The 12,110-nt window shown below is 34.8% G+C and overlaps 1 protein-coding gene across 9 annotated transcripts in view; it reads right to left on the bottom strand.

Annotated features, from left to right (window-relative positions):
* The window catches only part of LOC126971362 (putative leucine-rich repeat-containing protein DDB_G0290503), a 34,247-nt gene extending 23,084 nt beyond the window's left edge, over positions 1 to 11,163 (bottom strand). For 2 of the 9 annotated variants that reach the window (XM_050817650.1, XM_050817652.1), the window contains exons 1-5: positions 10,964 to 11,163; positions 9,693 to 9,856; positions 6,607 to 6,809; positions 2,631 to 2,818; positions 1,429 to 1,535 (exon numbers count right to left, since the gene is read on the bottom strand). In XM_050817650.1, the coding sequence (XP_050673607.1) occupies positions 1,429 to 1,535; positions 2,631 to 2,818; positions 6,607 to 6,809; positions 9,693 to 9,856; positions 10,964 to 11,074 (773 nt within the window). In that variant the 5' untranslated portion in view covers positions 11,075 to 11,163. The remainder of the gene's footprint in view (positions 1 to 1,428; positions 1,536 to 2,630; positions 2,819 to 6,606; positions 6,810 to 9,692; positions 9,857 to 10,963) is intronic. The other 7 variants (XM_050817649.1, XM_050817648.1, XM_050817647.1 and 4 more) reach the window with 7 other exon arrangements.
* Between the last annotated feature and the right edge of the window lie 947 nt (positions 11,164 to 12,110).

The raw sequence follows: 12,110 nt of genomic DNA, 5'->3' as shown, positions 1-12,110 counted from the left end.
GTAGGTGAATACATCTCCAGTACTATCGCCAGCATAAAAATGTTAAAGCCTCCAACAAATCATTGATCATCCCCACTATCCTAGGCGATTATACCCTACTCCCAGATGCTGTTTGTAATACTCGCGACAGCATGATACTGCGGTTCGTAGATGCGAGGGCTTGACGACGAGCTATAAGTATGAGTGGCGAACAAAATAGATCGATTCTGGACGTGGTGTTACTAGGACCCAAACAGGACTAGCGAAATTTCCACCCTCTGCTAATAATAATAATAAATCCCCACTTGTGTGGCGTTTCTCTACAGTTCAGTTTTTGAGGAACTTTCTCCCACTTACAACCAAGCTGTGGAAAGAGATTCCTGGTGCCGCATTTCCGGGACTATACGATATTTTAGTTTGGTTTTATGTAAAAGCGAGTTTTTAAGTTATTTATAGCTATATTTTTTTAATTAGCTCTTTGTATCACCTCAATATTATCGAGGTATTCAAAAATTACTTACTTGCTTTTTAACCGACTTCAAAAAAGGAGAAGGTTCTCAATTCGTCGGTATTTTTTTTTTTATGTTTGTTACCTCAAAACTTTCGAAAGTGTGAATTTTGATAATTCTTAATTTATTTGAAAGCCCGTTCCCGTGTGTAATTTGATTGTAATTTGGTCAAGATCTGACAATACCCGCCATGAGAAAACCATAAAAGTCTTAAATTTGCTAAATATACGTATACGTACGGATGATAAATTTACGAAAAACTCAATATCGCGCCAACCGATTTCGATGATTCTTTTTTTATGGAAAGGACATACTTCAAAGATAGTTTGGTAAGAGTTTGGTTAGGTTCTGATTACGGAATCCATGACAAAGTAACGGAACACTGTCTGTAATCAAATTACATTCATTTACTTACATTACTTACAACTTACGTTCATTGCTGCATTGAAAAATATAGTATATCTACACATATTGAGACAAATTGTTAGTTAGTGTACTTTAAATTCACTAAAAATCATAAAATAAAATAAAAATATAAAAAAACAACCGCCTTCAAAAACAGTATTCCAAAACAATAGATATAATGTGCACTAACATGTATAAAAATAATTGCGTATTCTTATACAATCTAATTAATTAATCTAATTCTAGTTACGATTATTGTAATTTTTGGAGTCGGTGTCATCCACGATAGGTTTGTTAATACATACATAGTTATAGGTGAGATGTCGATCGCGGCGAAACGACGTTTCAAAAAATAACATTAATCGTAACTAGAATTAGATTAATTAATTAGATTGAATAAAAATACGCAATTATTTTTATACTTTTTAGTGTACATTAATATCTATTGTTATGGAATAGTTTTTTTGAAGGCGGTTGTTATTTTGTAAAAAAAAATTTTTATTGCTAACAAACATTAAGAAAAGTAGGTACTTACTCTTTCTCTTTATTCAAAAAAGCCTTCTTAATCTCATCACTCTGAGAGGAAATCTCTTGAACCATGTGCTCCATCTGCCTCTGAAGCGTTATTATACATTCGTTTTTCTAAAAAAAAAACATGTTGTGAACAAAATGGTCTTACTCAACAATTTCTGGATAGATCTACTGAAGTCGTAACAGTAGTATAATATTAAGTATTATTGAATCAGAATATTGAAAATTTTGATATTGTTAACAATTTTATCATAGGTTTTATTTTTTATTGCACCTTGTCTATTTTCTTTGATAATAAAGTACTAAGTTACTCGTAACATTAAGTGAGTCGTAACGACTACGTGCATATTATAATATTCTAGTTATTCTGATATTATACTTAAGTACCTACCACGTGGACCTTATACGTTTAGGAAAAGTTTGTTCTTTCAATAATACAAAACAGATACTCACTACACTGTTCATGGGTGTACAACATTGACGTACATTAAATAACTAAACTCCCAATCGCCTACTAAAAGGTCGTCAAAAAAAAACTCAGCGGCGGCAATGTATATACATATACATTAACTTATACAGATAACATTAAAACATTCATTCAGATTATACCTTATTTCGTGGCAGTAATGTTCAGAGAAAGAATTAGAAAATCTGTTATATATGCACATATGTATGCTTTAATGCAGACATAAAATTAGCGTCAGCACTTTAAGACCAAGGCGTCACTTAATAAAATATAAAGGCAGTCTCCTTCCGAATCCTGAGCCACTCATACATTTCAATCATATTTTCTAGTTCCAAATAAATTTCTTTTTTAAAAGTTCGTTTTTAATACTCCGTCTAACAGAACGCGACCACGAGGCAAAAAAAAATGTTTTTTCTATTTAAATTTTTAAGCAAAATGACTAAAGAAGTCAAGTTTTGTTAATTTTAAGGGGTACCTACTTACCTAAAATACGACACACTCTATCCTTTTTAAGTTTGGGTATGCTGTTATTTGGACAGTTTTTCACTAAACACTGCCATTGCGTGTCGTTGTATTCAAAGCGCGGTCGAAACACAACCGAACAAAAACCCTGCCTAATAGACGCGTTGGCAGTTCAGACAATTTTTGAGTGTAATTGTGAGTCTATTTATTTATTGTACGTCAATGGTGTATAAGATGAAAGTTCAAGAATACATCAAGTGTTTTACTATTATACTCGCCTGGAACATTTCACTCTGAGCAGTGTTGTATTTAGTATTACTCTCACTAAGCTTGTTGCTCAACTCTTTGATAAGCGAATCTCTATCCGCCAAGTTTTCGGAGGCAGTTTTTAACTCCCTTTCTATTTGCTGTTTGTTCGCCTCGAACATTTCCATTAGCTGTCTGTTATGTTCGATGCTCTGTTGAACTGAAAACATACAGAATAAAATAAATTTACACCGCTATGGCAAGCGTTCTGAAGGAATAACCCTGGTGGTTTTATCACGGGGAAGGGCGGTGCTGTGGGACGCATCTTGCGTAGACACTCTGGCTCCTTCTTATGTCAAAGTTACGTCAGTTGATGTTGTGGCTGTGTCGGTCTCAGTGAGTCTTACAGCTTTGTGCCGTTTGGTGTCGAGACACTGGGCCGAGAGGTGCTGATTATGTATAATGTACTATCTACGCGCCTTAATAGGGCTACTGGAAACCCAAACCAGCTGGCAGCTATTTCGGTCAACGGCTCAGACCAGCTAGCTATCCAACGCAGAAACACTGCCAGTATTTTTGATACCCTTCCCCGTAATTACAGTATAAATTGTATTGAAAGTATATTAATAAGATTTGTTTTAATTAAAATAAAAATTTTTTGATATACAAAACCCACTTTGAAATGATTTCAGACCGATTCTTAGCAACCATAATACAGGTAACGGAGTAGCAAATTTGTCTTGGTTCATTTTGGCGATTGTAGTTAAATATTTCTAAAATATTATATTGTTGCGAGATAAGCCACATAGACACATTCCGTAGGGATTTGCGTCGATCCCGAGGCAACCCCTAGACTGGAACCGTCAAGATAAACGCATACGCGGCTGTGCAAAGCAAACCTGGTGGCGGACTGTCAATGACGAAACGAAAGACATCGGAAACACCTGGAGTGAAATCAAGAAAGATGTTCAGGACCGATCGCGATGGAGATGCACTGCGGTTAGCCCTCGGCCCAGCTAGGAGATACAAATGAATAAGTGATGATATTGTTGCTAACCCTGGATTATTTTCAGATAGGAGTGCATAAAAAAGTGAGTGCATAACAAAATAAAAAGTATATACTATGGAATTATGAAATTTTTGAATATTACAACACAAGCTATCAGGAGCTAAGCTAAAGCTTCAAAGCTTTAATTTCCTTTAAGTAAACTGATATTTAGAGCGACAGTAGAGAAAATGCCAACTTTGCTCAAAAGATAAAGTTATATCGTCAGCTTTTCATCAATTTAACAATGCTCCTAGCTCTTCAGTAATACGTGAGTGCTTAGTTGGTAGCACGGCTTTATTGAATGTAAATTTAATGTAATATATTAATGCGCCTGTTAATTATTCCTAAAGTTAATAATTATTAAGTTTTACTTCAATCGCGGGTAAAGATTACACGCACACACTTTTTTTTATTTATTTAGTTTGCTTAGTGATAATGAATGAATTGTACATTCTTCACCAAAGGTAGGAAATTATCAATTTAAACGAAGGTATAATTTGTAGGCACGAGACAAAGTCAAAAAGGACAATTATCTTCATAAAATATTGTTACGTGTTAGTACTACATTGACATAATTTGACAAAAAAAACTAGCTTGTATAGTTAACATACATAATACGTTTCAGCCTTGATCTGTTGAAATATGTTTAATAGGTCTTAAATAATGGCTTTTTATTTTGCTTGTACCTGAAGTAAAAAACACTATGAGTCCCTCGGTAGAAAATGCGATTGCACTACTCGATTCAATTGAGACCATTGAAAATTTATTGAAGTAGGCGTTACTTTGCGGAAATCCATAATTATACAAATGATTTAAGTTCTCTTCGGCGTTAATTCCGCCAATACTTGCCCTCAAACAATTCGACACTTGTTTACGAGACTCAACTTTTGAGTCTCGTGCCAGATTTTGGCGAGACAACACGTCCTGAGGATGCCTCATGTAGAGGCGAAACACGGGTCGAAATTTTTTAAAATTATCTAATGTTATAATCTTTATTAGTAAGGTTTATATTACAATGGATATTTTGACAATTTGTCATTGACACAAGCATCACGAGGATATTATTATTAATATATAAACAGCAATTTATTTTTTCAGTATTATAGATTGATTTCAATAAAATTTTACAACAATGAAAAATCAATGAAAGAATCTTGATTCAGTAAAAAAAATATTTATTTGTCTGGCAATACTATTACAGCGACACAAAACAACGGAAACTAACAAACTAAAAAAACGGTAAAATAACAACAAAAAACGGTACTATAACAACAAAAGTCAAGACGTAAAGGTGATAATATCAGACAGTTCATCTTTAGTTTTTGCCTTTCATTCGGCACATTTGACTTAAAATGAAATGTCTGAACGCAAAATGAATGAAAAATGCCGTATGAATTCATTAGTGAACCGATCCAACAATGTCGGATTTAGGCATTCGGCAACATTCACTTCGAATGAACTGTCTGAACACTGAAAAAATGAATAGTCTGAACCCGACAAAGGACATTCATTCGCATTCGGCCATTTTCGTTAGAGTCATGTAACAGACGAACGTCAGCGTTTAGTCCAATATTGTGGCAAAATGGTTTTCAAGAGGAACGATCACTAAATAGTAGTTAAAAAAACTTAAAAACACGCTTTTTGTAAAAAATAGAAAATTTATTTTGAAGTTATATTAATTAATTATATAAATTAACAAAAATCTTATTTTACAATTTGAAACAGAATAATTTTATCAAAGTAATGTATTGTCATCGGTCCTCGATAAATCTACGAAATTTGAACGAAATCTGGCCATTTTAATCGGGTGTAAATGGCGCCCAATTGAGTTGATTACAAACAAACATACATACAGGTGAAGCTAATAAAAAGCGTATAAAAAAACCGCAACTTTTTTTGGAGAACTTTAAAAATAATCAATTCTCTTGGAACCATAAACTAGACGAATACAAAAACGCTGTTAAATCTCTAATTATGATGATATGTAATGAACTTAGAAGTTAAGATATTAAATATAAAATAAAGACGATTAGGACCCGTTACAAAACAGAATTAACGAAAATAAACCAAACTACCAAAAGTGGATGCTTATACGACGTATGTATGTACCGACTCTGTACTGGTTTATTTCAACCAGCGCTTAATATTTATTATGCAGAATTTTTGAGCAGTGTATGCGTTTAACGACAGAGTATGTCAAACCTCAATGACGTTCTATTTGTCAAACCTAATTAAAACTAAATCCAAGACGCACGACTTTAGTCGACGAAATATATAATAAAAGAGCAGATGAATGTTCTTTTCTCAATCATTCTATAAGTGCCGTGTGCAACTGGAATTAATAAAAATGAATTATTCACTCGAGTGAAGAATCCATTCGAGTGAACCGTCTGATATCACCTTAACAATGAAAACAGTGATAGCACGAACATATAACAACATGTACCTAACGGTAATGAAATTGCCAACCACACTGACACAACAGGACGAGCGCGAGGGGGTGAAAGGGGAACGGGAGGGGTCTCCACGTACCAGCGAGGTCCAGAGATATTGTGGCCGTGTAGTATTTAATTCTATTTCGCGATACATTTACCCCTACACACCTATTACATAAATAATAAAAAAATTATTTTTATCGTGTTGATGTAAAATTCTAGTGTAGTAAATATGTTTACTTTACGTCGTGATGCGGGCGAAATTTTGCATTTTGACATGTTTTTCGTAAGTGAAAATTCGCCACCCGGCTTCGCTGAAAATGCTTTTAGGGCTGTTAGCACAGCGGTTCTTAGTCAAAAGGGGGTGCTTATCCCCACAGAACAGTTTATAGAGATGTTACCTGTTCTCTGTTTGCACCCGAGCCCGACATATAGGCCCCGTTTCGGGGTCTTCAATACGTAAATGTATTTTCCTCTTCTCTGAAAATAAATAAATAAAGTAATAAAACTTAAAAACTTCAATACCTTTGCTTTCGAGTATGGAAACGTCCTGTTTACTTTTGTCTTCGGCTTGTTTGTGTTTAGCTTTCAAATCTCGAACGATTTGGGCGGTGTCCTGGTAGGCCGCACTGAGCGCTCCTTGGTCACTCTTGCAGGAGGACAGCGTCTGCTTGAGACGCTCACAGTAGTCCTCTAACACATCACATATAGCTCGGGTACTATTTAGTCTAGAAATAAAGACAATATTTAAGATTTTTGCTGTAAAACTAACTATTAAACTTCATTGCTAGGTATTAAATATTGCAAGCTCGACAATATTCTGTTGAAACAATTTAAAAAATATATTGAAACTTATTTTTACATTAGTTTTATTAAGTCCGACGTTTCGACCACATTTCATAATAAAAATGTAATTTCTACGCAAAACCCTAATGTGAAAATAAAGTTTCAATTATACAACGCTATGTCCTGCTCAGAGTGGATTTTAGTATTATTTATTATTACATTTTATTCAAAATTGCAGTCATTCTCTCTTCCAGATTCCCAGTTAATTACTTTCCGAATCATTTATATTTTATTTGATGCATTTTTAATTATTTCTCTAATATGCATTGAATTAGCAATAGTAGATAAATACTTTCCTAAATAATTTAGAGTGTATTTTCAAATACACGAGAAAAGATACAACATGATTACAAAATAATCTCTCACTATATAGTTCATATAGCCGTTTTCTATTCCTCTTCTATGACAATAGCAGCTGTTGCCCAGTCATATAAATGACAAGACACCACCAGAGTTGAATGTCTTTGCCAATGACGTTGTATGTATAGAACGTCATTGGTCTTTGGAGTAAATATATATATATATATATAATACCTAGGTAACACTGAAAATGTTTAGAAAATGAAAACGGCTTAATGCAGAAAGTTGCCAATACTTTTATTGTTTTTCGAAGTAATCTCCGTTCCTCTCTACACATCGTCGCATTCGCGTGTCGTGCGAAGGTGGAATTCGGCGGCAGGAATCAGGTTAAACAGCTCTTCGGAACACTCCCCGTGATAAATGCGGTAGAAGACACACAATGAAGCGACGTCTCTACGCAACGCCAAGTGATCCAGCCGTTCACAGAGCACTGGGATCCCGACAATTCGAGCTGCTCTGCGTTGTACGCGGTCAAATGGATCGAGCTGATACTGGGGTGCGCCAGACCAGAGATGACAGGAATACTCCATGTGTGGCCGGACCTGCGCTTTGTAGAGCGCTAGTATGTGGGCTGGCTTGAAGTATTGCCGTGCTCTATTAATGACGCCCAGTTTCTTTGAAGCCAATTTGGCTTTGCCTTCCAGATGACCACGAAATTGGCAATCGCTCGAGATTTCGAGACCCAGTATTCCGATACTAGGCGAGGCTTTGAGGGAAGTGTTGTCGAAAAGCGGTGATACGACAAATGGGGTTTTTTTAGTGGTAAACGCGCAAACTTGAGTCTTCTGGGGGTTAAATTGGACAAGGTTCAATTTTCCCCATTCCACGACCTTCTCAAGAGAGGACTCGATAGAAGACACAAGTTTCTCCCGGCACTGGTCGACGATTTCCCGAGAGAGACCTGCATGGCCCGTGTATTTTTTTTTTTTTTATGAAAATAAGGGACGAGACGAGCAGGACGTTCAACTGAACTGAGCAGGAAGTGCTGCTTAGGAGTCTTGAAAAACCCCAAAACTTCTGAGCGGCACTACAACTGCGCTCGTCACCTTGAGACATAAGATGTTAAGTCTCATTTGCCCAGTAATTTCACTAGCTACGGCGCCCTTCAGACCGAAACACAGTAATGCTTACACATTACTGCTTCACGGCAGAAATAGGCGCCGTTGTGGTACCCATAATCTAGCCGGCATCCTGTGCAAAGGAGCCTCCCACAAATGTATACGGCATCACCAGTGCTGTCATCCGCATAGCAATGAATGTTGGAGGTGTCCAACATATCATTGATATGCAGAAGAAACAGCGTGGGAGACAGCACACAGCCTTTGGGCATTCCAGCATTGACGGGCTTCGGGTTCGATCAATATCCGTCGACAACGACCTGTATGCTGCGCCCAGTGAGGAAGCTCGAGGTCCACTTGCACAAGCTCTCGGGAAGCCCAAATGATGGAAGTTTGGAGAGGAGCGCCTTGTGCCATACACGATCAAAGGCCTTCGCTATATCCAGGCTAACTGCCAGGCCTTCCCCCTTGCTTTCAATAGCCGCTGTAGTAGCTGTTAAAAGACGTCCCTCACGCGGATCATCATTGAGATTGCTACGTCCACGCTTAAACTCGTTAAATCAATTGTAAATAGTGGCACGAGATGGGGCTTCATTAAGAAATGCAGCCTATCATAGCTTTGTTGTTGAGTACAACGAAAGTCATAATGAATCATTGACGGAAAATCTTCAAACAAAAACAACATTTCCAGACATTGTGATTTATATTTATACAATCATTTAATAATAAAATACCAAGATATAATGTAATATATCGCTAATCACCGAAAATAATAATAATTATCTAGCCACCATACTTGCAATTGTGTTTACAATCTTTGACATTGCGCATCAGAGCCTTTGCTTTACGATATTTTATATTTCGTGCGTATTTATTTCATTTTTCTTTAATTTTAATTATCATTGAGCAATCATGAGAAATAACTAGGTATTTAAGATATATCATAATATAATCAATAGATATATCATTTTATAGCGATAGAAATGACTGTACAATATTGTATATTTTTATTGAAAAGAGCGCAAAAAAAGAATGCTGGGAGAGTTTCTTGCGCCTCTTCTTCTCTCTCAGAGCGCAATTTGTTTCCGAAGCGGTAGTAGTATCTAGTAGTATAAGAAATGACATCAAAAAGAATTCTAAAGGAATCAATTTAGAGAAAATAAATGCCTTTTATGCCTTTTTTTGCCTTGACAAAGTTTAAAACCAAATATTTCAAAGAAAAATATAAAAAGATGTATTTAAAAAAACACTAAAATGTTGATTAAAAAATATTTAAAAAACATTCAATAAAATGTTGTTTAAAAATATTTCAATTGTTAAATTATTATTACTATTATAAGTGCCTACTTATTGAGTGTTTCGGGCCGCCAGCGCAGCTCATCCTGGTATTGTCCGGAGACGTTCTCGTACTGCATCTGCAGCTCGACCATGTTCTGCTGCAGCCGCTCATGTTTGTCTTGTACCTGCTGCAACTTCTGCTCCAGGTCCCAATAGGCTGTGTCTTGCGCGACCTGTTTTTGTTTAATTATTTTTACGCAATTTCACAAAACTAATCCAGCCAATCAAATCAAACTAGGCATGGCCTGAACAACAGCCAGTCAACTATGATTATATTTGATATCCGTCATATATGTGCGAAGGGAACGGCGGCTTGTCCATACGCCAACTAGTGCTTGTGTTGCCAGGTCGAACTGTTATAGTTAATAAGTCATGGTATTTGTTGGATACGATTACTAATTATTATGACAGTAATCACGACCATCATGTTCACGAAGCATCCTTACACGAACAATAAGTTCAAGCTCTAAACCCATAAAGATTGATGCGTCCAATATAGAATAATTTATATTTATACAATTATTTGTTCTTAATTACCTTTTATGAAATATTTGATATTTAAAACGCTTTTAACATTGTACGCGATTTATATATTGTATGCAGCAAATTACAAACGAATTTGTTCTGTATATAACAGCCATTAAAAAATACTTTATTGATTGAGAAGAGTGGCTGTTGAGTTCCGTGTATGTCACGAGCTCTACTTTTTATTATTTATAGTGATCATTCAAATTCACTTAGTTTAAGCCTAATTGAATAAAGTTTATTTGACTTTGACTTTGATAGAATGTACGTATAATTAAACAAACATTCAAGTCCGTAAGATTCCGGTTCCGTTCGTAATAGAATTACTTATTCATATGAGTTTGTGAATTATCACTTAAATAAATTGGTTTAGCAATGCTCTCTACTTTATACGGTAGATTGTAGACCCCCCACTATCAGGGTTCATTGTTCGGTGAGAATATCAATACAGGGATTGTATACCTACGCTTTATTTTATTCACTGCTCAAGATCTACGCCGGGGCCAAAAACATAATGTCAAGCGTTCACTTCACATCCGTGAAAAATTTCATTTCATATTTTAGTTCTGTCATTAATGTCAGGCGTAATAATTATATAATCAGTTATTAGTCAATTAATTAACTACATTGGCAATTTTCATCAGTTAATTTAATACTTTTCGGAACGTAATCCGGAAACATAAATGGGCACTAGGAAGATAAAGTCGCATAAAAGTACTTTCTTGGATATTCATGTAATACAAAACTATAATTACCTTCAGCTTAATAATTTTCGCTGTTTCGCGTGAAAATTTTTCACGTAATTGATCAGCATTCTGTGTTACTCTTCTTTGATTAGCAACTTTGCTAATATCACTCATTTCCATTTTTCAAACACTTTTTTCAAAATATTTATCACAAAAACTGTATTTGTACTAAATTTGTGAGTCGTATTTTTAAAACCGTAGTGATTTATGAAGTAAAATCAGATTCTACGTTTCAAAATGGCGCGAAACACTAGTCAAAACTCTGGCGGAAAGACCATAGATAATCCAAAAAATTTTTTTTCTTTGGCACTGCACAGTATGCGTATTCAGCCATAAAAACGGGGGTAAAGTACCATTAAGCCTCTTTGGCTGATATAAGGGTAATTTATATTATGTTATTAAAAATCTTAAAAAAAGAAATATTTTTATATACAATATATTTAATTCTTTTTTAATTTTTACTTCTAAAAATTTAAATTAATAATATGAACTCTTTTACAATAGAATATTATTAATGGTGGGAGAAAAAATACACTGTGTGCCTGTTTTAATAACATTGATTAGTACCGATAGTCTATTTTTTTATTTAAAAAATCACTGTCTTATTTTCGGATATTAGATTTTATTGTATCATTTACAACTATTACAGAATAACACACGCTATAAATTACACTAATAGAGTATATTAATTAGGTAATAATTTTTAATGCACTATTTATGTTAAAATCGAAATATTAAAAACCAATTTCAATCTCATTTTGACGTTTCGATACGCTATTTTGTCTTCGAATCATATTCAAAGTCAAATATTTTTAATCAAAATAGGATATGAAATTCGGAAAATAGCGCCTCAGACGGCAGACCTAAGAAGAATGGACACAAGAAAGTCTTCTCTTTTTTAATAAAATTTGATACAATCAAATTTATTATTTAATTACAGTAGGTAATACGGAACATTATTGTTTAGAGGAATCATCATGATTTTCGGTATCGCGCCATGTTGATTTTGGTACCTACGTAATAATTATTATTATAACAATTATTTGGTTTACATTGTAAGGGTAGTGTGTACAGTTTGTAGTTTATCGTACTAATATTTTTTATTTTTATTTTTTTCTTTTGTGAGAAATCTTTACCCTGCATATGGACCCCAAAC

The sequence above is a fragment of the Leptidea sinapis genome, chromosome 23 (assembly GCF_905404315.1).
Source record: "Leptidea sinapis chromosome 23, ilLepSina1.1, whole genome shotgun sequence".
NCBI classification, from domain to species: Eukaryota; Metazoa; Arthropoda; class Insecta; order Lepidoptera; family Pieridae; genus Leptidea; species Leptidea sinapis.
This window is presented reverse-complemented; position numbering and strand designations above follow the sequence as displayed.